This window comes from Canis lupus, chromosome 12 (assembly GCF_048164855.1).
Source record: "Canis lupus baileyi chromosome 12, mCanLup2.hap1, whole genome shotgun sequence".
Classification (NCBI taxonomy): domain Eukaryota; kingdom Metazoa; phylum Chordata; class Mammalia; order Carnivora; family Canidae; genus Canis; species Canis lupus.
Genome location: NC_132849.1, coordinates 25,368,609 through 25,395,108, shown reverse-complemented (window position 1 = coordinate 25,395,108; position 26,500 = coordinate 25,368,609). Strand labels below are relative to the sequence as shown.

General features: G+C 52.7%; 1 protein-coding gene and 1 long non-coding RNA gene across 6 annotated transcripts; one reads left to right on the top strand and one right to left on the bottom strand.

Annotated features, from left to right (window-relative positions):
* The first annotated feature begins 11,024 nt into the window (after positions 1-11,024).
* LOC140601304 (uncharacterized) lies at positions 11,025-15,958 on the top strand. Of its 2 annotated transcripts, XR_012004341.1 has the most exons (4): positions 11,025-11,258; positions 11,334-11,443; positions 11,633-11,801; positions 14,729-15,958. It is a non-coding gene; the product is annotated as an uncharacterized lncRNA (long non-coding RNA). The 2 variants fall into 2 exon arrangements; XR_012004340.1 differs by lacking the exon at positions 11,025-11,258 and having other exon boundaries at positions 11,269-11,443.
* Positions 15,959-17,446: 1,488 nt separating this feature from the next.
* SH2D6 (SH2 domain containing 6) lies at positions 17,447-24,818 on the bottom strand. Of its 4 annotated transcripts, none has more exons than XM_072770039.1 (16): positions 24,746-24,810; positions 24,590-24,615; positions 24,171-24,205; positions 23,700-23,782; positions 23,459-23,615; positions 22,833-22,891; positions 22,116-22,182; positions 21,170-21,192; positions 20,652-20,712; positions 20,196-20,274; positions 20,009-20,039; positions 19,858-19,882; positions 19,357-19,412; positions 19,009-19,092; positions 18,681-18,839; positions 17,447-18,049 (listed from the first exon to the last, which is right to left on the bottom strand). In XM_072770039.1, the coding sequence occupies exons 1-16, from the start codon at positions 24,746-24,748 to the stop codon at positions 17,933-17,935; spliced, it is 1,065 nt and encodes a 354-aa protein (XP_072626140.1). In that variant the 5' UTR covers positions 24,749-24,810; the 3' UTR covers positions 17,447-17,932. The 4 variants fall into 4 exon arrangements, with proteins under 4 accessions (XP_072626140.1, XP_072626141.1, XP_072626143.1 ...); XM_072770040.1 differs by having other exon boundaries at positions 23,700-23,770; positions 24,746-24,804; XM_072770042.1 differs by lacking the exon at positions 18,681-18,839 and having other exon boundaries at positions 24,746-24,818.
* Positions 24,819-26,500: the final 1,682 nt, after the last annotated feature.

The window sequence follows — 26,500 nt, the reverse complement described above, 5'->3', positions numbered from 1 at the left end:
GTGTCCATCGATAGATAAGTGGATAAACAAAATAAGGTGTATACATTCATGCGATGAAATATTGTTCAGCTTTTAAAAGGAGGGGCATTCTGACACATGCCACAACATGGTTGAAACTTGAAGACCTTATGCTAAGTGAAACAAGTCAGTCACAAAAAGACAATGCATGATTCCAATTATATGAGGTCCCTAGACTCACCAAATTCACAGAGACAGAGAGTTGAATGGTGGTTGCCAGGAGCTGGGGGTGTGAGGGGAAAATGAGGAGTTGTTATTTAATGAATACAGCATTTCAATTTTGCAAAATGAAAACAATTCTAGAAACTGGTTACACGACAATGTGGCTATACTTAACATTACTCAATCATACACTTATAAATGGCTAAGATGGGGGCACGTGGGTGGCTCACTGGTTGAGCATCTATCTTTGGCTCAGGGCATGATCCCGGGGTCCTGGGATCGAGTCCCATATCTGGCTCCCTGATGGGAGTCTGTTTCTCCCTCTGTGTCTCTCGTGAATAAATAAATAATTTTTTTTAAATGGCTGAGATGGTAAATTTTATGTTACATGTATTTTACCACAACTAAAACTTTTAAAAATTTTTCTGGAGACAGCGTCTAGAGGCATTTAGAATGCCCCAGAGTCTGACATACCATAGCAGGCTGTCCTACGACACCACCTCTGACAAAAGTAGGCTGTCCTGAACCCCTGATAATAGAATTGTTTATCTTTATACCAAGAAGATTAGGAAAGCACCAAATGTGTGTGTGGTGTGTACCCAGACTGACATCGAGAGGAGAGACCTCACTTTCCTATGAAGTTGTCTCAAATGAACAAACATGTCAGCAGGGCCTTTGGTGGTTCCCTGTCTGCTCAATGTGTCTGGGACGGGACCAAGTGTGCTTTCCTTACCAAGGAGCAGAAGTATGAAAGTGTTGAAACAGAACACAAGCACAGAGTCAGAAAGCCAAATCTAAAAGGGAAGCTTTTTTTTAGTAATTTTATTTCATGGGATCCCTGGGTGGCTCAGTGGTTTGGCGCCTGCCTTTGGCCCAGGGCGCGATCCTGGAGTCCCGGGATCGAGTCCCACGTCGGGCTCCTGGCATGGAGCCTGCTTCTCCCTCTGCCTGTGTCTCTGCCTCTCTCTCTCTCTCTCTTTCTATGTCTATCATAAATAAATAAATCTTTTAAAAAAAAGTAATTTTATTTCATCTTATTTTTTGTAAAAGTTCATTTAAGCCTGAGGTGGAAAATGGGGTTAAACAAAATATTTTGAGGGACGCCTGGGTGGATCAGTGGTTGAGAGTCTACCTTTGACTCAGGGTGTGATCCCGCGGTCACAGGATCGAGTCCCACATTGGGCTGTCTGCATGGAGCCTGTTTCTCCCTCTGCCTATGTCTCTGCCTCTCTGTGTGTGTGTTTCTCATGAATAAATAAATAAAATTTAAAAAATATATATTTTGAGTCTAGGTGAATCCAAACTCCAGGACAGATTGACTTCCAAGGTTGCTGATCACATCAGCTGGTAACTTGGACTGGACAGTGAAATCTCTAAAGACCATAGGAGCTGGACTTCTGGGCCATTTGGGTTAGAAGCAGAAGCAAAGGTCCTGCCCCCTTCTCATCTAGGGGTCTCCTTTCTGAAACAGTGAAAAATACCTGCTAGGATTACCACATCATGGTCTATTTTAATGTTCACCTGTAAATAATACTTTCACAGAAAAGATACAATAAAATATAATTGTACTTTTCACAGAATTTTAAAGAAATAGGAGTCCCTTGTGCATTACACGTAGGAAGGCCAGTCATTACGCCACACTGTGTCTTTTTTGTCATTTCTCTCCCGGTTCTTCTGTGAGTGTATATATCATCCTATTGGGAAATAACATCAAGACTCCACATTTGAGGGCAGCCCGGGTGGCTCAGAGGTTTAGCGCTGCCTTCAGCCCAGGGTGTGATCCTCGAGACTTGGGATCGAGTCCCACATTGGGCTCCCTGCATGGAGCCTACTTCTCCCTCTGCCTGTGTCTCTGCCTCTCTCTCTCTCTCTCATGAATAAATAAATAAAATGTTTTTTAAAAAGACTCTACATTGAGACCTGTTAAAGAAGGGAGACCAGAGCCTGCTTGCCTTCCTGCCAGCCCCCCAATACACACCTCCATGATTGGACTCAGAAGGAAGCCATTTGGAGCCTGAGAGGGAACACAGTCTGTTTGAGAGGCCTGGTCAGACTGACCCAGTCCTCAGAATTGATTTGGGCTTTATGGGTGGACAGCCATGCTCCCCAATGTCTGATCCTCAGTCTTCTCTTTCATCTCTACACAGATTCAGCAATTTCATGGGTGTCTCTAAGCGTCCACTTCGGCATGCCTTATCTGGTAACTCCAGTCCCATGCTTCCACCTGCCGAAGGGAAAGGTCCACTTTGCTGCCTGACCAATGCTGGCCCCAAAGCTCAATGCTCCAAACTGACCTCATCATTCTACCTCCCAGACCTGAAGTCCGGAATGATTTTCAGCTCTCACCTCTCCCTTGGCACAGGGACCCAGCTCATCACCACGCACAGTCACCCACTGCTGGTAATGGCTTTCATCCCATTGTAAATGGCTGTGAGATTGGTGTGGGTGTATAACCTGCCAGGCAGATTGGGCATAATGGGACCCCGCCTGGGATAGGCTGGCGTCAGTCTGGAAATCTGTCACCAACAGCAAAACCAGTGTGTAACAGGAGCAATGGGGTGATGGGATGAGATAAGGAGATGTGGTCAAGGTCAATGCCAGATTCCCAGGCTAGGAGGGGTCAGACAGGCAGGGCAAGTATAAGAATTGAAGTCATGAGCCAGAGCAGACCTGGGAGCTGAGCTGGTTTGGGCTTGTAGGACACAGCATGGGCACTTTGGCTTCTAGGGACAGAGTTTGCTTTGTGGGGTGGCAGTGGATCCCCCTTGGGAAAATGAGGCCTCTGCTTTCTTAGCTATGTTGTGGCCAGGCCCCAAGGAACTCTGTCCCCTTAACACCTTCCCTCTTTTCCACCCTCCTACCTCACCCCAGCCCAGAGTGACTCTTTAATTGCCTTGACTTTGAGAAACATATCTCTACCCAGGAGATCATTATGCATACAACCCTGCAGCCTCTGGGGATCCCTGGGTGGCTCAGCGGTTTAGCACCTGCCTTTGGCCCAGGGTGTGATCCTGGAGTCCCAGGATCGAGTCCCACGTCGGGCTCCCTGCATGGAGCCTGCTTCTCCCTCTGCCTGTGTCTCTGCCTCTCTCTTTCTATGTCTCTCATGAATAAATAAATAAAATCTTAAAAAAAAAAACAAAAACAAACCCCAACCCTGCAGCCTCTGGAGAGGGAGCAGCTAACATCTATTGCACACCTGCTAAGGCACGTTGTGTATTTTATCACATTCATCCTGGCAACAACACATGAGATAGATGGGGACAGCTGACATTCATTCCATGACTTTGGTTTTTATATTATTTTCACAAACACTAACTCATCTGACCCTGTGAAGTGGTCAGAACCCTATTTGGCAGATGAGAATATTGGGTCCAGAGGGATTAAAGTGACTACCCAAAGTCACCCAGGTCCTCGTTCCTCCATGTGTAGTCCATCAGTATCACCTGAGAGTTGGTGGAAACACAGGATCTTGAATTCTCCCCAGGCCACCAAACCAGCCTCTGCATCCGAACCAGAACCCTGCGTGATTCACAGGTACATTAAAGCTGGCCTGGGGGACGCCTAGGTGGCTCAGCGGTTGAGTGGCTGCCTTCAGCTCAGGGCGTGATCCCAGGGTCTGGGATCGAGTCCCACATTGGGCTCCTTGCGGGGAGCCTACTTCTCCCTCAGCCTGCATCTCTGCCTCTCTCTCTGTGTACCTCTAATGAATAAATAAAATCTTTAAAAAAAAAAAAAAAAAAAAAGCTGGCTTGGGTAGTTATTGGGGGGAATGTGTCCTAGGAAGGAAACTTACAGGGCTAAGTTGGCCCCAATCAACAGTGGTGGACACAAAGACCCCAGGTTAAACCTGCAACTCAGAGTCAAGCTTGACCTCTGGCCATTGGTGGGGTGAAGCTGACAGAGCCAAGGATTGAATGAGGAGAGAAGAGAAAGGGAAGTCAAGACAAGGGGTATTTGTGGAACTTCTGCTGGGTGCCTGCTGCTGTGGCTCTAGGCAAATATAGCAAGGAGGACTGGGAGCTGAGGGTGTGTTTGAGGAATAAGACCTGGGAGCCCGCCAGGGAGGACTATGACCCAGCACGTGGAGGCAAGCTAAGTGTAGAAGACGCTGGTCCATTGGCAGTGGAGGGCCTTCCTGAGTGGAGGCATAAAGAAGGCAGGAGGAGGCCAGTAGGCCCCAGGTGTGGTGGGCCCTCCAGACCAGGCAAGTGAGAGCAGGTCCAGTCCACCGGGCAGCATCGTCACAGGGTCTGGGCTGGAGAACGTCCTGGTGCCTACTTCTCTACCCTTTGTTCCCCTCACCCGTCTCCTCTTCTCAGGGGAACATCTGTTTATGACATTGCAGCTTGTAGAACTGCTCTCCACCCATTCTTAACAACCAGAACTGAGTCCACAGGCTCCCTTCCCTCTTTCTGAGTCTTGACACTCACTGGCTCTGCCACTCACCTTGGCAGTGATCTCTGACTCCTCCCCTTCTTATGACCTTCACATTCAGTTCAGTAGTCTTTGTGTGAGTTATCTCTGATAAGAACCATTTATCTTGCAATGTCTCCCTACTTCTCTTATCTCCACCCCTCACGCAGGAATCTTTGGAGGCTTCCTTTGTTGAGTTCAAATTCCACAGCCTCAGCTACTGTTCTCAGCTCCCCATCCCTTCCTCCCACTTGACCGTGCCTCTTACTTTCCCCAGCGTTCCAGCTGAGACAGCCATCCCCATCAGCTCCACCTCCCCTCCCACAGATCCTTCTTGTCCATTCCTGCCTGTCTACCCCCACCTTGGGGAGACCTCCTGTCCTTGTGTCCTCTAGCCAAAGCCTGCTTGTTTTTCTATGTCCATTATATGCCTTTGCTCCTCTTTTGTTGGGATTAGAACCAAGGATTTGTGGCCCAGATTATAATGATGATCCTTATCATGAGCAAATGTCACAGAAAAGACTGGAATAAGAGAGTGATAGAGTGACCATGGTAGTCTCTGGGTTCTAGGCAGTTGGTCATCTTTTTCTTCCTACTTAAAAAAATATATTCTCCTATTTTCTAGGAGAAGCCTGTGCTATGCTATAATTAAACAAAAAACATAAACTATTATGTTTTCTAGAGCATGGATTCCAGTGAGAAAGAGGCTGAAGGGCAGGCTACCGTTCAGGAAGGCCACAGTTGGGTGGGCCCAGGTAGGTGGCATCGGCAGGATGGGGAGGTAGAAAGCACAGTAGTTAATTCAGATCTGGATTTGAATCTCAGCTCTGCACCTCACTCTATAACCCTGGGCAAGTTAGTTAACCCTCTGAGTTTCTACATATGCTAGTTGTATGGCCTTGGGGAACGAATTTAGCTAAGTCTGATGATTCATTCAACAACTTTAATAACTATGGAACTATGTGCCAAGAACGATTCTGGATACTGCAGTCTTGCTATACCCAATTCATACAAAGTCTCCACCCTCATGGAGTTTCTAGAGGGAGAGGCAGATAATAAACAACCAAGAAAGATGTAATATCTTATGCTTATATGTGCACACACGTACACAAACACATATATGATATCCCAGGTCGTGATTAAGTGCTATGAAGAGAATATAAAGGGTCTAGAGGTTGGAGTGTGGAGGGGTTTGCTATCTTAAATAGGATAGTAGTTTAGGGAGGTCTCACTGAGGAGGTGACATCTAAGCAGACATCCAAAGAAATGAGAGGGCCAGCTCTGTGAGTGCCGGGGGAGAGAATTTCAACCCAGGACAGCAAGCAGTGCCAAGGCCTCCAGGCAGGAGTGGGCTGCAGGTCTGAGGAGCAGCCACAAACCCAGTATGGCAGGAGCCAAGGAGGGGGAGTGGCAGGAGATGAAGGCCGGGAGAGGTGGTGGGCCAGAGGATGCAGAGCCAGGTAGGCCATGGTCAAGACTTCTGTGGCTAAGAATAGTGTAGCAAGAGGAGCAGTGGTGGAGGTATCTTGAAGGCAGAGGCAATGGGATTTGCTGATATACTGACTGTGGAGTGTGAGTAAAAGAAACATCAAGGAAGAGTCCTTGAACCAAGTCTGGTCTGAGCACTGGAAGAATGAAGGTGCCATGCAGCTATTTACTGAGATTGGGAAGTGTCACGTGCCTGTTTCAGCCTCTCAGTAAGCAATGCCATGATGGGACTGGCCCTGTAGTTCTTATAATGATTGCAACACACCTTTCAGCAGTAACTGTCAGGAAATTTTTTTTTTTTTTTTTTTTTTTAACGAGGGTTTATTACTTACAGGACCTGGAAATTACATAGCATGCTTGGGGTCACAGAGTGAGATCACAGGAAGAGAGAGAGAAAGGGAAAGAGAATGCACATGTAGGCCTGGGGTGAAGAGCGGAGGCCTAGGCTTTCACAGACTCACTCTGTGTCGGTGAATTTAAAACATAAGAGTGAGAATTTAAAGCACAAGAAAAGAAAAAGCAAGGGACCCAAATGATCAGTTATCAAAGCCAACCAAAATCTGTAAAACAAAGGAGCCTCAGTCCAGGGAGTGGCCTGGTTCTTGGTCTAGTCCTGTAGCTGGCAATGTAAAGTGGATGCCTCTTGGAAGTGATACCTTAGCCCTCTGAGCTTAAGTCAGGCACTTGCATTACAAAAAAAAAAAAGAAGAAAGAAGAAAGGAGAAAGAAGAAGGTCAATGGCCAGAGTTTCCACCACAGGAAGGCTGTGGAAGGAGCAGGCTGAGGGGCCCAATAAATTTTTGATTTTGGATAGTGTGTTGGCCATGTCTATTAGATGTCCAGGTCAAGGCATTGAGTAGACAGTTGGGTACGCAAGCTGGGAGTTTAGGGGACAGGCTAAGGCTGGAGATGTAAACATAGTTGCTGTCAGCACAGACATGGACCTCCTTCCCTGACCCTGGATAAGGTCATCTAATGTGAACAGGGACAGAGAAAAAAGAATGACAGAGTCCTGGGGCCCTCCAATGTTAGATATCAGGAAGATGACAAGGAATCAGAAAAATATATAGAGAAGGAGGAGCCCATAAAATAAAGGGGAACCTGGAAGGAGTGAAGGCCCAGAGGCCAGGTGAGATTGTGTTCACTAACCATGAACCGTTGTGCTGTTGTTGCTAGTATTGGTGGGCTGACTTCAGGCTCTATGTGGGTGATACTATCATTACTTTATCAACAATTTTTCTAGAGGAATGCTATCTATTATGGCTATATTAAAGAAAGGCCACCATTTTCAATGGTCAATGGTTCAACAAACCAATTCCAACCAATTTAATGCAACAGTAATTCTGCTCTCTGAATTATGTTTATCCTGACCCCACACAGCCACCTGTGATGGAAATCCAGAGAGAACAAGGCAGTGGGGGCAGGGCAGAGCAGGGCTTGAGAGGAGGCTGCATTTGGAATCCTTGGAAAGCAGATGGGGGCCTGAGATCCCACAAGAGAGTTTTGGTCTCAGGGGAGGCTGGTGAGAGTTAGGTGAAGTCCTGGACCCAGACCAGGTGCTCTGGTCATCACGATGGTGACACCTTGAGCAGAATGAGGAAGTGGGCAGAGGAGCCATGTTGTTGGAACAGACAAGTTCTTCTGTGAGTACATTGGATCTCTGGCATCTGGTGGAGCTTCCAGCTTCCTTCTGTGATCTCTGACCAGTTGCATCTTAGATTTGCCATTCCCTCACCCTTTTCCACACTCAGGTCTCTCCCTTTCTGATTGTAGCCCCCAACTGCCACCTGTTCTGGCCCCCCAGCAGCACAGCCTCTGATCCTCTGGTCATGGTCACAGGCCTCCCTTCTAGGGGCCCCTTACCCCACTAGTGTCCTCACTCCCACGGCAGCATGGAGACTGAATTCACACAGCAGCCACGGCAGATACTTTCTGTTCTCTAAAGAAATAAAGTCTCCCTCTTGTTCCTGCTGCATCACTAAACAGGCACAGCTCATACTTTTCAAAGCCACTGTCCCTTCTTATGACCCTGTTTCCTCAGAGCCTAATCACTCTGGGCACATTGTAACCTTCAAAGAGATCTGCTTTACTGAAGCACACCTTTACACACAGGACAGAACAGGAGGGCGCACCAGGGCTCGCCCCAGAGAAACCCTGAGGCTCACAGAGGTGGGGGTGGGGTGGGGAAGAACAGAGAGGAGAAGGGGATCACAAGGGAGGCCACCACTTCAGCTGGACAACTGTGTACTTTGCATTTCAAGGAGGGGAAAATCTCTTTTTGTCACCCAGTTGTAATTTGCAACACTCTATATAGTTCATGGGCAAGGAACAGAATGTCTCACCACAGGATGATTCTACCCCTGAGGTGCCAACCCACGGCCTTGGCCTCCTCAGCATTAGCTGAGCCAACTATGCAAGACAACAACTAAGAATGCACAGGCCTGTGGGTCAGTGAGTCTGGTGGTTGGGCATGTGCGTGTGTCCAGGTAGCAAACTCAGGGCCTTGGGAGGCCCCCGGAAGAACAGCACACCCCCTGCTTCTCTCATTGGGTCTGGTGAGCATTGTTTACCGCTTCTGTGGGGCTGCTGCCCACCCCCCCCACCCCCCCTTAGAGTCCCGCCTGGAGGCAGTACCAGAAGGCGATCCCCAACCCTGCTCTTGCAACATTCATAGTCAACAAGAACTCAAGGTCATGTAGAAGGCGAAGGGAGGATATTAGGGAAGTGGAGTCATGGTATGGGAAAACCAGGGTGCCCCAGGTTGAAGTTTGAGTCCTCGAGTCTCCTTCACATCCTGGCTCGTCAGCTCGCTGTCTGAGAAAGGAGGCCAACGCCATTTGTTCTTCATTTGTTCTTCGCTCTTGCCTCGGGCATCCAGCGAAGTAACAGGTGGAGGAGGGTGGTGAAGGGGAGAGAACTGGAACGTGGGCCTGCTGCGGGAAGTTAATCTCTGGTGGCTTCCTGGCCATTCTCAGGGAGTGGTCAAAGCAGGGGAGTTTATCCTTCCTCATCCCAAGCAGAAAAGCTAAGCAAGATGTGACCTCGCTATGCCAGCTCTGATAATCAAAAATCCCATGGTTAATCTAGCCTGTCTCCGAAAAGATACATAAGAAACTGGTAACCCTGCTTTTCTCTGGGGAGGAGAGCAGGGCAGCTAAGCAAATATATGGGAGGGATCCTGTCTTTCTCTGTGTTGTACTCTTATGCCTTTTAAATGTAATACCATGGGGGGGATCCCTGGGTGGCGCAGCGGTTTGGCGCCTGCCTTTGGCCCAGGGCGCGATCCTGGAGACCCGGGATCGAATCCCACGTCGGGCTCCCGGTGCATGGAGCCTGCTTCTCCCTCTGCCTGTGTTTCTGCCTCTCTCTCTCTCTCTCTGTGACTATCATAAATAAATTTAAAAAAATTAAAAAAAATAAATGTAATACCATGGGATTAGACTATCTCATAAAAAAATAAATATAATTCCAACCTAAAAGTGGTTCCAGGAGCTGGTTTGAGGTTAGGACAGGGGCAGGAGCTGGCTTTGCCCGGGCTGCTCTCCCTTAGAGACACCTTCTCTAACGGTGAGCGGTCGGGGATTGCTGGGAGCGTAGACCAAAGGGCTCGCGCCGCCCTGCCGGTGGTCCTGGGGTGGCCCCTGGAGCCGGCGTGTTCTCGGAGTCCTGATGAGAAAGGCACGCCTGCCTTTCCCTTCGCCTCCAGCTCCAGCACAGCGCTTTCTGCCAGGCCTGTCAGCGAGGGTGGGCGGGCGCAGTTGGCCCAGGCCGTACTGTCCTGTGCAGAGCACTGTGTGCTCACCTGCCCGCGGGCCTGGCCGGCCTGAGCTCACGGGGCTCGAAGGTTGCGTCAGCAACAAGCGGTGCTGGGAGGGTGCGCAAGGCCACCCAGATGAGTGCACAGGCCCCCAGAGAGGCTCAGGCACAGCTGAGGGCAAAGGGCAGACCCAAGTAGGATGGGGCAGATGACAAGGAAGGCCTCATTCAGCCCTGGCATCGACAGGGAGGCCAGCAGGGCCACTGTCACTGGTCCCAAGCTGTGACAGTCCTGAAGCTGGCTTCAACCCCAGACACCAACCCCGACCCAGCTGGTGGCAGCCTGAGGGTGTCATACCCCATGAGCCTTTGTCTGAAGGAGGAACTGACACACAGGAGCTGCCACTTCAGGCCTCCGAGTGTCCTTCTCCCCCCCCATCTCTGTGCTCCCAGAATGTCTCCAGGTCTTCCCAGACAGGCTCGGCTCCCAGTGTACCTCCACCCCAAATCCACAACTCGTTCTGCTAGCCTCCTCCACCTGGTCCCCAGGGCCCCTGCGAAAAGTTCCTCTGTTTCACCTGGGTCCCAGTGACAAGCAAGCCTGTCACTGTCACGAAGGCAAACTGAGGATGCAGGAAACCTTATGGGCATGACTTCTGGTTCTGCCCCTTTACCCTTTCTGGCTTTAGCTGCTTCCTCTGGGGCTTCCCTGCCTCCTGGTATCTCCCTTGGAGCATGAGTTAATTCATGAAAGCACTTTGTAAAAGGTGGCACACATCATCCATGTTCTGTTAGTACACATCATGTTATTATCCCCAGCCTGAGGGTTAACGGGTGCCCAGAACCTCCCTGAACAAGTCCCTGGAAGCAGAGCTCTGGGTCCCTGCTCTGTTCACAGGCTGCAGGTGTGGGGGAGCTGGGATGACTCAGAAATACCCAGTGCTACGCTGGCTCCCAGCAGCACCTGTTCCCAGATCCTTTCCTGAGGATCTGTTTCCAGAAGGAATGGAGATAGAGACCTAGGAGGGCTAAGGCAATGGGGAATGAATGGTTATGTTTTCCAGAGCATGCAGGGGTACAAGAAGCTCCCCATACCAGAGACTGGCTGAGCTCACCCACCTCTGGCCTTGCATCAGCTGCAGAGCTGGCTGCCAGGCCCTGGGAATTGGGCAGGAGGCTCCCAGGAGCCTCCTGGCCTTGCCTCTTGCTCTCAGGAGAGATTGGCCAGGAGGAGCCGGCAGTCCTGGCGCTCTCCTTGGGCTGTTTCCAGGTCAGCCAGCTGCCCCAACTCCCAGCTTTCCGGGCAGCATATGGTGTATGTGATCAAGGACAGGCACAGCTGAGGACCTTGGGAGGTCATCCGGCCTGGCCAAGGTCTCCTTGCTGGAAACCTTCCTAAAGTTAGTGGTGTCTCCCAGGTAAATTCGGGGACTTTGGAGCTGGTTTCTCTCTGGCTCCTGACCTCAACTTTAAAAATTACCTTCTACCAACAGCATCAGGTGCTACAGATGTGGACAGGATGTGTATCACGGAGACTTCTAATGTGGCCTTTCATCACACTTGACTTATTAATGATTCACCTCAAGGCTGGATGTGACAGGAGGTTTGTGGAGGGGATTTTCTCCCCAGTGTTTGGGATTTATGGAATCCATGAGAATTACCTGGCACCTCCTCTCTCCCTGGATCCTTTTGGGATACAGAAGTGCATATTCGTCGGGGAGAGGAGTCTATTTTATTTTATTTTTATTTTTTATTTTTTTAAATTTTTTTTTATTATTTATTTTTATGATAGGCACACAGTGAGAGAGAGAGGCAGAGACACAGGCAGAGGGAGAAGCAGGCTCCATGCACCGGGAGCCCGACGTGGGATTCGATCCCGGGTCTCCAGGATCGCGCCCTGGGCCAAAGGCAGGAGCCAAACCGCTGCGCCACCCAGGGATCCCGGGGAGTCTATTTTAAATGTAAGTGCAAAGCCAGCTCCTCTTCATCTCCCCTCTTCCTGGAGCTTCTCAAAGGGGCGTGCAGAGTTTTTGAGCACTCTGGAGGGCACCTATCAGCCCTCCTCACTCTCTGGCCAGTGAACTCTTATCAGCCTCCTCCTGCTGCAAACCCATTGGGGCGACTATCTGTGATGTCCTGAGAGCTGAGCTGAGGGCAGTGGGCAAAGGAAAGGAAAGCCCAGAGGGCCAGAGCAGAGAGGGCAGGTGAGGGGGCAGGGACACAAGGGCTCATGGCTCATGGGGAGCCTGAGTCATCCCTAACCTAGCACTTCTGGCCTCTCCTGGACTCAGTTTCCAAGTCTCCCTCACTTCTTCTCCATCTCTAGGCCTTACCCCTAGTGGAGGTGGTGCTAGAGAAGAAAATGGACCCCACTCCCCCAGTCACAGACTCCTCTTTCTTCCTTGGGCCTTAATTTCCTCATCTGCAACAGGAGGAGACAGGACAAGATGGCTCCAGAGCTGTAGGAGTCCATGATAGCATTCTTTTGCTAGAACTTTTTCTTTCAATATTCTCCCCATACCCCCCATGCAGACCCTGCCTTGGTGTTTGTTCTTGAGATTTTGCTCCTGGTCTCTGACCTTCTGCCTTAACTTCCAGGCTTTTATGGAGCCTGGGCTGATCCACTCATTATCTCAGGGCAAACATTAGGCTATTCCAAACCTACGTTTGCCTTTTATAAGCTGTATCTCCTGGGTTTTCATTTACTCTCAAGTGCACTGTGAAGGGGGCACTTCTCTGCAAGGAGCACAGAAGGCCAGCTCAGCCCGAGAGGGCAAACCACATAGGGCTGAGCAGGGTGGGCTGCAGGGGATGAGGTCAGAAGCAGAGAGCGCTGGGGGAAGCAGGCCAGGCTATGAGAGACAAAGTTCCAGGCAGCATGCAATGAGCCCCAGGCCCTGAAGAACTTGGGTTATGGAGGTTGGAAAGGCCCTTAGAAGTTACCTAAGCCAAGTACCCTGCCCCTCCTATTCCATTTTAAAAATGAGGCCCAGGGCAGCCCTGGTGGCACAGCGGTTTAGCGCCGCCTGCAGCCCAGGGTGTGATCCTGGTGACCCGGGATCGAGTCCCACGTCAGGCTCCCTGAATGGAGCCTGCTTCTCCCTCTGCCTGTGTCTCTGCCTCTCTCTCTCTCTCTCTGTGTCTCTCATGAATAAATAAATAAAATCTTTAAAAAAGGGGGGGGGGGCGGGGACGACTGGTGGCTAAGCGGTTGAGCATCTGCCTTTGGTTCAGAGCATGATCCCAGGGTTCTGGGATCGAGTCCCACATCTGGCTCCCTGCATGGAGCCTACTTCTCCCTCTGCCTGTGTCTCTGCCTTTCTCTATGTGTCTCTCATGAATAAATAAGATCTTTAAAAAAAAAAAGAAAAGAAAAAATAAAAAAATAAAAATAAAAATGAGGCCCAGTACAAGAAAGTGACCTAAAAGAAAGTATAATTTGTATTTCCCCTATCCTGGTGGAAAGAGCTGTTTCTTACATCCTCTGATTTGCAGGTCCTTAGAGATTGAGAGTGTAAGTGGAGGGGAGTCCTAAAGTAGGTGTGGAGGGGGAACAGGATGCTAGTTCAGGGCTTGGCACATAATATGCACTCAGTAAATAAGTAAATAGTTGTGATTGATGTGTGGGATGTAGTGTAGTTTATAGTAGATCTAGAGCCAGAAAGACAAGTTTAAACTCTGGTTCTACCACTAACTGCTCTGTGCTTCAGAAAAATCCCTGATGCCCCCGCCAAACTTCAAACACACAAGTACCTGTGGTGGGCAGGAGTCTTCTTTATAAATATCAGAAGGCATACTCCCACTAGCTTAAACCAAAAACAAAATTTCTAGCTCATAAGATGGGAAAGGCACTATAGCAAAATCTGTGGCCTTGGGGCAAGACCCAGTGTCTCCAAGATTCTTGCTCCTTATCTTTGCCTAACTTTTGCAGATAGGCTCTGTCCATGTGATGGGAAAGGTGGCCAACTCAGGCTTGGAGAGATGGCTTCTCTCTTAACATCAATATATCCATCTCAGAGAAGGCTTTGATTGGGCCTGCTTTGGCCCTAGCAAGACCTAGGTCACATGCCTGGTCCTGTGGTCGGGGGAGGTGGATGGTGTCACCAGGAGGAGGGGGATGGAAAAGCCAGGTGGGCAGACAAGACAATAATCACAGTACCTACAGTATGTAAAGATTGAGTACACACCCATGCATGCATGTCTGTGTGTGTTGGGGAGACTGAAGGCAGAAAGAGCCCCTGCAAAAGGAGCATGGAGGTGGGACCAAAACCAAGCTTGGCCTATTTATAGGATTATCATTAGGTACCAATCATTTGGCTCCACTCTATGTCAGGTTCCACATTAGGCTAAGTATGTTACATAAATCATTTCCCATTCTGACAATAACCCTAAGAAGTAAGTATCATTAGCCCCATTTTAGAAGTAAAGAGAGTTGCTGGAAGGGAGGTGGGTGGGGGATGGAGTAACTGGGTGATGGGCATTAAGTAGGGCACTTGATGTAATTGATGCACTGTGTATCACATGCAACTGACAAATCATTAAATTCTACCCTGGAAACTAAGGATAGAGTATATGTTAACTAAACTGAATTTAAATAAAGAATCTTGTAAAAAAAAAAAAAAGAGAGAGAGAGAGACAGACAGACAGACTTTAAGGACACACAGGCAGTGAGTAAACTGAGCCAGATTCAAATGTGGGTCCTTCAGACTCCAGAGCCCATGTTTTTGCCCGAGGTCAGGCTGTTTGCTTTAGAAACCAAAGCTGAAAGTGTGCGGGATGGTTGCAGAGAGCACACTCTGAGCCCCAGCAGGTTGGTCTTGCCAGGGTGTGTAGCCACAACTTTCACGTATTTCCCGGCTGCATACTTCCTCTGCTCTGCATCCTACAGGCCCTTCTTGGCAAATGGAGACAGGCAAACCACTTGTGGCAATACATGGGCTTCTTCACCAAATGGCATTTCTTCCAGACTTGATCCCCCAACTGTGTGTGACCCTGCCTGGAGTTTTCTGGAGTCTGGCCTGTTAGGTGAGAGGAAATGAGGCTGGGGTGTTTGGAGGGACACTGGCATGGCAAAAAATCAAAGGAGGTCATCTCTCACCTAAATCATGGAAATATCTGCAGCCTCTAATTGTTCTCCCTGTCTCTGTGCTGTCTCTCCAACCCACTAGCACATTGCAGCTAGAGAGACCCTCCTAAAATATGTTTCTTCCTGCACTTACCCCTGCTCTGAGCCTCAATGGCTCCCCTTTGCCCACACTCATTATGGAGCAGCTTCCCAGGCTGCTCTGGATGTAGTGCCCCCCCCCCCAACTTCTCCAGATTTCTCTTTTACCACTACCCCTCATCCTTGGGAGTGCAAAAGACTTGGAACAGTAGGATGGCAACAAACCATATGTGGTGACTTTAATTTAATTAAATTCAATTGTAATGAAAAATTCAGTTCCTCAATTACACTAGTCACATTTCAAGGGCTCAATAACCTCTTGTGCTAGTGGCTACTATACTGGACAATGAAGATATAGAATGTTCCTGTCATCACATAAATTTCTAAGTTGGACTTTTCTCTTACAAAGAAAGCTCTGATCAAGGAATGTTAACAGCTTTAGAGGAATCCAGGGTAGATCTGACTTATTCCATAACTTTTTTCTTTTTCTTTTTCTTTTTTTATGCAGTGACTCTTTTGACAAATATTTGGCACCTACTGTATTCCTGAATACACAATAGCGGGCAGTAGTAGCTTGGTCCCTTCTTAGGAGTGAAAAGACAGTTGCTAGAAGGTGTCCCAAGTTTGGGGTGTCCAGGTTTGGGGATCTGGGAAGGCTTCCTGGAACAGAGGACATCTAAATGTGACTAGACTAAACTGAGTGGCTCTCTAGATCAAGCCTTTTAGGCCCTCAGAGGCCCTTACCACAGGCTGTTCCCACTGCCTGGACCGCTCTTCCTCTCTTTTTCCCAGGGAGGGAAGGACTGAGGCCAGTTCCTTAGAGATAGCCCTCCAGCGGGGACCAAGCAGAGTGTTCTGCCACTAAGATCTCTGAGCTGTGGCCTCTGCTCCCCTCGCAGGCCAGCCGGCTTTGGGGCTACACAAATTCAGGGCTAGGAAAAGTGGGCCCTGGGGTAGAAGGCTCAAGGAGAAGTCAAAGCTGAAACTCTGGTGGGAGATGAGAGACCAAGACTGTACCCGGAGGCCAACACAAAGGCTGGGCTCTCCACGCCCTCCAGTCCCCGAGTGAGTCCTGGCCTGGGTCAGGCTGGGGCAAGTGTGCGGGGCCAGGCCACGCCCACCTGGGGGCGGAGGGAGGCCGCCTGGGCTCGCCCCTCCCTGCCCGCCGCCCCGGCCAGAGCCCCCACGGCTCAGCCCCTCTCCACGTCACACGGCTCTGCCCGCGCTGGCCTGGCCCGGTGCCACCTGCCCACGCTGCTCTTCTCCCCGTGGCCTGGCCCGAAACTGCACCCCTGCTGGGGCGTGGACGTGGCAGGCATGGACCCCAATTCCCGGGCGCTGGGCTGGGAGAGGGCGCTCGGCGGGGCCCGTCAGGCCCTGCAGCGTCCGGAGCTCGCCTCCCCGAAGCCTCCTCCCCTAGGACAATTGCGGGGGGACCAGGATCTCCGCTCTTCTTAGGAAATTAGGGGGACGGTAGTGTCAGGGCCGGCAGCGCCCGGCACCGCGCCAACGCCCCTGCGCCCGGCCTGGCCCCGCGTCGCGCTTGCACCCCACGGCGCGCGCGCTCCCGTCGGGGCCTCCGCACCCTCCGCGGCTCCCTGCTTCCCAGAGCCCGCGGCCGGCGGGAGGCGGGAGGCGGGAGGCGGGAGGCGGGGCCGGGGGGAGGGCTGGAGGCAGGGGGTCCGGCCCCCCGGGCCAGCCCGAGCGCCCCGCGGGCGCAGAGACGCCCTTTGTCTGGCGGCGCTCGCTCGGGGCTTCTGCGCAGTCACGGTCACATGGCGCTTCCGGCACGGGGTGTTCCGGGCGCCGCGCCAGGGCCTGGGGACGCCCCCGCCCCCCTCCCCGCGCGCCCCTCCCCGCGCGCCCCCCTCCGCGCGCCCCTCCCCGCGCCCCCCCCGCGGACCTCGGACCCCCAGGCGCCCCGAGGCGGCCTGGACCTTCGTCGCCGCGGCCCGCCGGCAGCTCTGCTCCCTGGCCTCTTGTCTTCCCTGAGCTCCACCCTTGGGCCCTCTGTAGCTTTTCATCTTAGGACTGGCGTGTCCAACACCCAGCTGCCGCCTGGGTCCGCCTGTCTCCCCTACGCTAGACAACACCACGTGGGCAAGACCTGGCTCACCCCTCCGGGGCACCACGATACGGCAAATGGGTGGGGGGCAAGTACTTAATTTTAAGTCCGTTCTTACCATTGAGTGGGGCGGTGGAGGCAGCGCCAAGCCTTTCCCACCCATCCCCCACCCCGACCCCCCACAAACAAAATAAAACAAAACCCTGCCGCCCCAGGCTGGCCTCCACCCAATCAGGGACAGAAATGGGGCTGGCCCTTCCCGCCCTGGCCTGGCCCCCACGGCTCCATCACTCCCAGACCCAGTCTGTACCCTGGGACACCTAAGGATTTCGGAGCTTCAGGAAGGCCATCTCTGCCTCGCTCAGCAGATTCAAGAATTCATTCAACAAGCATTTATTGAAAGCCGAGTGTGTACATTGCAACCCAAAATGCCAGCCCTGTGCTAAGCCCACAAGAGAATGTGAAAGGGTTCACTTTGTGTCCAAGCAGTACCCCTGGCTGGCCTCCTGAGGCTCAGCTTCCTGGAGGAGGCCCTTATCCAGAGCAGCTTGGGAGGCCCTAGTAAACGGGGCAACACAGCCATGAGTGGGGCCTGGGAGTGGGGGCCTTGCCTGACCCCAGCTTCCTAGCCTTGGAGATACAGCAGGGAGGGGCAGTGAATATGGGGTGGGGGGCTCAGGGGTTCTGCTTCTGGGTAACCGTTACCAAAGCCTCTCATCCAGGCCTGCAGGGACTGGGGCAAGGGAAGGGGAAGGCTTGGAGGGGTGGAGACCTGGGAGCAGTGAGGGGGAGACAGCCCAAGGTGGCGAGGGCAAAGCGCAGACTATGGGCGCAGAGGTGGGTGTGTATAATCTGCTGGGGCATCAGGGCGTGGTGGGGAAGAGCAGGCAGGTGAGCTGCCGGCTGCCGCTGTGTCTGTCCACAAGAGGCAGGGGGTGCTGTGAGTAGTGCTGGACCATGGCAGCCACAGAGGGGAACAGCTGGACAGGACAGAGGACATCATTGAGCTCCCCCCTCCCAGAGTTTCAGGCTGGGGGCAACTTCCTGAAGGAACTGTGGGACTCTGGGGAGGGGGCTTGCTGATATTTGGAAGTTCCATTGCCATTTTGTGCCCCATTCCAGGCCTCATGCAACTTTCTTGCAACTGCAAGTGAGGGCGTGCTGTTAGCCAGGCTTCTATTTCCGAGGCCTGGTAGAAATAACTCTAGGGCTCTGTGTCTGCCCGGGTCCTCCAGCATGGTCACCTCAGCAAGTATCAGGCACAAAGTCGAGTCTTTGGCACAGACAGACTGGGCCCTGCTCTCCTCCTAACTGGGTTCATGGCAGGCACAAATGCCTGGCCCCCCCCCAACCACACCCCCAACCACACCCCCCACCACCACCCCTGCCTATTCCTGGGCAAACTGAGCCCTGCAGAGGGAGTGTCTCCCCTGCAGGAGAACAGACCTCGGGGAAGGAATTTAAGTCACTGGGCTCTGTCATTTCTACCCAGTCAAGAAAAAAAAATGCAAAATGTGATTTTTCTCCTGGGGAAATGCACCTGGCTGGACCCAGCACCCAGCTCTGCTGTGCCCTCTTGGCTGCTAGTCTCCATCCTCCTCCAGCACCTACCTCCTCATGGTTCCTGCCCTCCCGACCCAGGGCATAGTGGCTCCCGCCATCCAGCCGACGGATGGGAATGTTGAAAACCCGGCCATGCAGAAGCACTGCCAAGGTAAGGGGCTGGGAGCCCTGAGGCTCCGAGCTGGGGCGCACCGTGTAGGCCCCATCCTGTGGAGGAGACCCCATCCATTGACCTCATTCCCAACTGTATCCCTGCAGCCCTGACCCACAATGGCCAGCACATCCCACTGCCCTCCCCACTCCAGCTGCTCAGTCAGCTGGAGCCCCTGAGCAAAACGGTTTCCGAAGAGGCCTGGGGGGTGCTGCAGTTGCCCACCTTTCGGAATCGGAGCAGGGCACTCTCAACAGCATGGCGGTCACGGGTTCCTGAGTACCAGGGCTGACCCAGCAGGCTGCCGTCCTGAACATACACACACAGCCATTCAGAGACGTGCCAGGGCACTGGAGGGGGGCTGGGGAACACAGAACCCTGGGCGGCAGTTATTTGTGGTCACATCTGCCTTCCCCAGACTGGGTCTGCGCAAGCAGAACAAAGATGCGGCTGTGCCTGGTGCCCAGCATGGTGCTGCACACACACGCTCATGTGTTCCTAGCCAATGGTGGACTCCAGCACAAGAGGGTTCCCTGTAGGCCTCCTCCCAGCCCTCTCCCTGCCCCTCCTCACCTCAGCAGCTGGGGTGCTCCAGGTGGGTGCTCTAGAGGAAAGAGAGGATCTCCTTCCTGCCAGAAGAAGCAGATTACAGAGCGGAGGCTGGGGGGGTGGGGTGGGATTAGGCAAAGAAGGCTTTGGGCCCAGCTGCAAAGGGGGGAGAGGTTAGAGGGTGATGCAGGTAGGCCCTGAAGCCCAGAGCAGGGCCTAGCGCTTTACCCCTTCTCTCCAGGTCTTGGGCTCTGATGGGACCTACTAGCTAGGTCACATGTGACCTCCACGTGGGGGATGATCTTGAGGTACAGGCTGGGAGTTTCCTACTTTGGTGTGGACCCTAAAATTGCCCAGTGGGATCCCCTCAGGCCTGCTCTCAGCTGAAGTCAGAGCTGCAAGGAATCCCACAGCAAAGTGGAGAATGAAGGGCTGGGGGTAGGGGGAGTCTGTGGCCTACAGGGCTGTGGCCAGGGCAGGCTGCCAGGACGGCCTGGAGTCCATGCTCAAGATGCCTGTACTTACCTTTAGAGGTGCCATTCGCGGCTCCCTGGGACATAGGAAGGCTGGTCAGAAGAGACTCGGTCCCGTAGGCCCAACCCTGGGCCCCTGTTCCCTCCCTGAGCCTCCTACCCCCCACCCCAGGTCACTTCTCCCCTGGCTGCTAGCCTCTTACATTCCGAGCTTCCTGGGGGGCTACAGTGGGCCTGTGGGGGCAAGTTGGGAAAGAGAGCTCAGATTTTACCTCCTTTAAGAGAAAGAGCCCAGTGAACCCAGAGATCACAGGGTCAGAGCTGGGAAAGCCACACACACACACATACACACACACGCACACACACACAGACACCCTGGTGGGCACTCACTTGGGCACCGCTGATATCCTTGGCAGTGAGATTGGCGGCATCAGGACTTGGGAGCTCGGAGCCTGAGTCAGGGCCAGGACTAAAACAGTGAGGGCAGGCTGGGCTGGGCCACGCACCAGGCAGGGACATCCATGCTGACCAGGGAGGGGTGCAGATGCCTGCAGGGCCTGCTGCTTCTCAGCAGCCTGGGCTCTCGGGGAGTCCTTCTAACCAGAAGGAGTGCTGTCCTGCCAGAACAGCTGGGAAGCCCCATGCAGCCCTTGCTTTAAGTGGTCCCCCCTACTGTGCACAGTGGTGGTCAACCTGGACCAAAGGCTAAAGGGTGTCTGAAGGCAAATGTGTATTGGTGGAGTAGTGAGAGAAGCCAAGAGAAGAAGGTAGAGCCAGAATGTGTCCTGTTTTGAGCAGCCGAGGGCCTCAGGGCAGGAGGGATCTGGGATTGAGGGAGGTGTTCACCTGGACTGGGCTCACACTCCAGGTAGAGATCCTCATCAGATTTCTTTGGAAGACCTGGCACCTAAGGGTTTGACCAGTGAGTAGGAGGGAGGATGAAGCCATCACCGGTGTGTGTGGGGAGGGGAGGTGGGATGTGGGGGGACAACTCCCACCCCCCTCACAAGGTGGACCTTTTTCTGAGAGCTAGCTAGAATGATTGAAGTTACTCCTTTGTCTGGGAAGGAGCACCCATAGGCAGCTTCCCCTTCAGAGGTGCCTGTGGGCCCTGGCTCTCCTAGAATGTGGGTGTCCAGGAGGAGCTCTGGGCAAACTCCTTCCCCAGGAGCACTGGGCGGCACAGGACAGCTGGCTTACACCCTGTCAGGGGCCTCGGGCAAACAGGAAGCTACTGACTCTGCTCTGAGCCTTTTTCCTTGGTTTCATGGATATTTCCTGGCCCTCCCAGGCCCCCTACCCTAATACTGCCAACTTCCTAGCCAGAACCCTAGAGGGTGAATGGGGATGGAGGGGCCACTCACCACTCTGGCAGGTGCAGCCAGCTCTGGAAGGAAAAGGAGAAACCACCAGTCATAAGCACAGGGAGAAAGGAATTCAATGAAACTCAGGCTGGAAGAGTGGAGTGTCCTCGGGACTTGTCTGAGAGGATCCTCAGAGCCAGCTTTGAAGCTCCAGGAGAAAGCCACCCTGAGCTCTGACCACCCCCCTACTTCTCACAACCCCCGGGGTGTTGCTCAGCTTGACTTCCTGAATGATTTGCCAGGCTTGCTCCAAATGACTTCGGGCTGTTTCAAAAATCAAAACCACCCTCGAGGTCATGAAGGTTTACCAACCACTGAGCACAGTAAACATGAAAGTGCCTCAGGTTAGCTGTTTGACCTTAGAGAGAGATTGTCCTTCCTGGGCTATTTTCAGACGAAAACATGCTGGCTGAGGCCCCTCACTATCCCGACATCCCAGGGTTCTGGGTTCACAGGCCTCAGGGCCCTCTGCACAGGCAGTCCCTGGACAGTGATAGCAATCATGACATGATGGAAACCGAGACTCGTGGCCAAAGGGCCTCTTTGCTTGGGGATGACACTCAGATGGGCTTCAATAGTGAGGGTCCTCCAGGCGGGCAAGGCTGCCCTTCAGATCTCCTCATCCCGGAGCGCCCCTTGCCTGGCACTGGGATGGCAGCAGACGCAGAAGAGGAGCTGGGATTCGGGGACTCTGCTTCTTTGTGATCTTAGGCAAAGCATTTCTGGGCTCCTGTCCTCAGTCTCCCCCTGAACTGCCTGCCTTAGCGAGCATGGGGACTCAGCAGGTAAAAATGAGGACCCACAGGGGGTGGGGGGCAGTGCAGGGACCAGGCAAAGTGGAAAACCAAGTAACCTGAGCTCAAGTCTACCCGGAGGGGGCCAGGATTCCTCACTTCACGGGGGGAGACAGAGCAGGCCTCTGAAAGAGGCAGGACATCCTTCTCACCTTGCTTCCCGAAGGGGAAGGGCTGTCCCTGCTTCCTCGCCTCCCACAGACTCTGTGCTGCCTTCAGCTGTGGGCACAAGGGGGCAGAGAAGGAGGACAGGGTTGGCGGTGGGGGTAGGGAGGGGAACTGAGGCAGGGGAAGGGCGAGGATGGCGGGCTGGGGTGCAGCGAGTTGTATTTATCTGTGTCGCCTGAAACCACGACAGCAAAGAGCTAATGGACAGAGGTGACTCGTTGCCTCTCTTCTTCAGCTCTTCCTTTGTTGTGAATCTCTGCCTGTTTTTCTTTTTATTCCAATAAAATCTATGATGAAAGTGGTAACTTCCGAGACCGTAAGCTTTTCTCAGCACAGCAGGCCTTTCGAGCTGGCACTGATGGCAGCACAGTGAGGGATTTCTTCACTCTCTAGGGAGGGGTCCCCAGGCTCCAGGGAGCCATGGCTGAGCCTGTCCGGCCTTCTCCAGCTCCAGAGGAGGGGTGAGTCCTGGGGGATGCTGACATGCGGGGGTGGGGGGCAGGGAGGGCCAGCCAGGCAGGTGGGAGCCACAGGGGCTAACAGGGCTCCACTTCTGACACATATAATTTTGGGGGGGGCCTCTTGATTGCAGATATGGGGGAATCTTGTAAATGAGATGCTTCTTCGATTTACTCCTTGGGAAATGGTGGCCTGGGTGGGGTGAATGGGGAAGGAGGGACTTGGGGGGGGTTGCTGTTCACCATTGTGGCCTGGGACTTCGGTGGCGGTGACTTGCACAGGCCCAGGGGGCCAGGGTGATCTGGAAAAGGCCCCAAGAATCATGGGTCGGTGGATTCCTCCCACATAGGTTCCAATCTCCCCCCTCCCCCCCACCTAGCCTGTTTCCTCCTCCCCCACTTCCCCTCACTGGCTTCCCCACAGCCCCGTCTCCATGGCAACTGGAGCAGGCCAGTGCTCCTGCCCCCACCTGGCCTAGCGGAGGAGCCCTGGGGGTGGGATGCTAGCAGCAGCCAGGCTCTCCTGGCATCCCTGCCCTTGCTTGAAGAAGTGAGCGATCTCAGAGGAGGCCCCAGGGACCCTGTGGGGCCTCCTGCTTTCCCACTGTTGCCTTGGTGACAGTGCCCCTCTCCCCTTCCCTCTTTTCCTCCTGCCTTTCTCCCTCCTCCCTCTGCCTCTCCTTCATCTCTATCTCTCTCTCTCTCTCTCTGCCCAGCCCAGAAGCTTCCACAGCTGACAGCTGAGGCCTCCCCTTGCCGCCCCAGTACAGACAAAGGGAGAAGAGGCAAGGCCTGCGCCCTCTTTCCTTGCGGGGATCCTCTGTCCTGCCTCACCAGTCAGCTCCCTGCTTCACCTCCCCAGGCCTCACCCAAGTACAAAGAGTCCTCCTTGGTGCCAGGAAGGTGGGCAGGAGCAAAACTGAACGGCAGAGCCTCACAGGGGGGCAGCTCATATTTATCTTCCTCCTCCTCCTCCTCCTCCTCCTCTTCCTCCTCCTCCTCCTCCTCCTCCTCCTCCTGAGCTTTCTGGAAGGAATAGGAGAGGGGCAGGCACAGTGGTAGCCACGTGGCCTGCCTCCCTCCACCCTAGGCTCAAGCAGCAGCACTTACCTCACATCTCCAGGTCCCTGGCGCAGGCAGAGGAGAGGGGATGGGGGCGTCTTTGTTCCAAGGTGGGGAATCTGGACAGGGGACTGATGAGACTGGCCTCCCCTTCCAGCGCCCTCCAGCCCCCAGTGACGTACTCACTTTCCCCAGTATGAAAAACCATCTGCACTTTTACAGTGGGCCTCACTGCTTCATCCAACTCAAAGGAATTATTTTTCCAGCACTGTAGCAGGGCCAGTGAGGTAGGCATTTTGAAAACAAAGGGGCCTCCCAGCTAAGGGCCTGTTCCACCTATGACAGACCATCCCACCACGTGCACCGCAAATTCTGAGCAAGACAGGTGGAAGAGCTAGGCCCTGGTGACTTAGCAGTATCTGGGCTCTGATGGACAGGAGAGGTCCAGAGCCACATGGAGGAGACTTTATGTGCAGGGGACCCCATTCTTCTGGGCCCCTCTTGCCCACTATCACTTACCTGCACATCTGGGGGGTGGAAGGGGTGGCCCCAACCTGCAACCAGACTCTAGTCAACTCTGTGCAAGAGGCCTTAGAGTTTGTGTCAGCCAGACACTACACAACTCCCAGGACATCCACATCCACGACTATGTGAATGGCACCCCCCACCCCCACCCCTGCTCGGGGGAGTTGTGTGGCAGTCACCTGGGACCAGGGCAGCAGGAAGAACAGTCTGGAGGCAGAGCTAGTACCTGGTGGGTACACAGCTGGAGGAATTGGTGTCCTAACAAAACTGGTAGTGGGGGAGCACTAGTGCTCCCAGTGGAGCAGAGGTATGTGAAGGTCTCACTGGGCCAGTAGGGGTGTACCCAGGAGAGGGGCAGTGAGGTAGGTAGACAAGAGAGGAGGCAGAGGAAAGAGAGGAGCCTGAGTACTCACCGGAGCTTGCTTCCCCTGAGCTTGTCCTGGAAAGAATCAGGAAGGGGCATTAAGGGGTAGTCAATGCAGATAGGATACCTCTCCCTGGGAAGAGTCCCGGGCCCCCAAGGGTGGGCAGGTCTGTGCACCCCGGGCTGCCCCAGAACCAACTCTCACCATGACCAAGCTGAAGGAGCTATGATTCCTGTGAGCCTAGGCTCTACCACAAATAGCCTAGGGACAGAGGCCCTATTATTCTCATCATTTGCATCTCACAAGCACCAGGAAGATGGGTCTGCTGTGGCCTCTAACCTCAGACCAAGTTGCCCCAGGAGGTTCCTGTAACCTCCCCCACACTGCCTTCCACAGCTGTGGTCCCAGTCTCCAGCCCCTCTGATCCACTGAAGGAAGAGCTCTCCCCTCTGCTCCAGGGCCTCAGGCCCACAAGGCTGGGCCAGTGCTCAGAGGCTTCCTGCAGCTCTCTGATCAATGCTTCCTCCTCCAGGGACTCCAATTCACCCCAGGATCAGCCAGCCTGTCCTTTCCCAACTCACAGAACACATGACATTAATGGGCAAATCTAGTTGAAAATGAGAGATTCTCCTTGCACTTTTCTTAAATGCTTTATGCTTGCTATCTTTCCCTGGTGAACGATGATCAAAGAAATAGAAGTTAGTGAAAAGCTCGGAAATATGCATATGTATTTAGTTCGACAGGTTCCTTTTTTCCTTTTGATGTATTTATTCATTGAGTAAATATTTATCGAACATCCTCTATATGCCAGGCACTGTTCCAGGTGCTGAAGATGTTGTAGAAAAACCAAAGAAGGAAGTATGTGTATTTCCTGCTGGATTCTCACAATAGCCTCATGATGCAAATGCCAGTTTTATCCTTGCTTTTCAGATGAGAGAACTAAGTGTATTAGATTAGGCTACCGTCACAGAATACCACAGGATGGGATGGCTTGAACAACAGAAATTTATTTTCTCACTGTTCTGGAGGCTAGAAGCCCAAGATCAGTATGCCATCAGGGTGAGTTTCTGGGGAAAAGTCTCTTCCTGGCTTGCAGACAGTCAGCTTCTTGCTGTATCCTCACATGGCCTATACTCTGTGCATAAATGGAGAGAGACACTCTCATCTCTCCTTAAAAGAATACCAGTCTTATTGAATCAGGGCTCCACCTTTATGACCTCATTTAACCTTAATTACCTCCCTAAAGATCCTGTTTTCAAATCCAGTCACACTGGGGATTAGAGCTTCATATGAGTGGAGGATGGGCACAATTCAGTCCAGAGGTTAGAGGCTTTGAGGAATTGAATGACTTTCCCAAGGGCAGACAATTAGTAAGTATTAGAGGTGGGGTTCAACCCAAGGTGTGCCCATCCCAGAGCCTGTGCACTGACCAGTGGACGATCCTGTATCTCATCTAGGGTTGAGTCCTTACTCTTCTCTCCTGTGATGGAATTAGACACAGCAGTAAACATGACCTCCATAAGGAGCCCATCCATGACTTCCAGGTGTTCTGTAATATCTGAGAAGTTTGGGGGTAAAAAAAAAAAAAAAAAAAAGGCCTGGTGTCTGACTTTGTTTAAACCAAGGATTGATGGGGCAGTTGGGTGGCTCAGTCAGTTAGGTGGCTGTCTCAGACTCAGGTCATGATCCCACGGTCCTGGGATGGAGCTTCACATCAGGCTCCCTGCTCAGTGGGGAGCCTGCCTCTCCTTCTCCCTCTGCCTGCTGCTCCCCCAGCTTGTGCTAGTGTGCTCTTTTGCTCTCTCTCTCTCTGTCAAATAAATAAAATCTTTTTTAAAATAATAATAATAATAAATAAACCAGGGACTGAGGAAACAGAGATGAGGATCGTGAACATAAGATGGAACTTTCTTATGTTTGTTATTTTGGTGATGTCTTGGCTGTTGGCAGAAAGGAGAA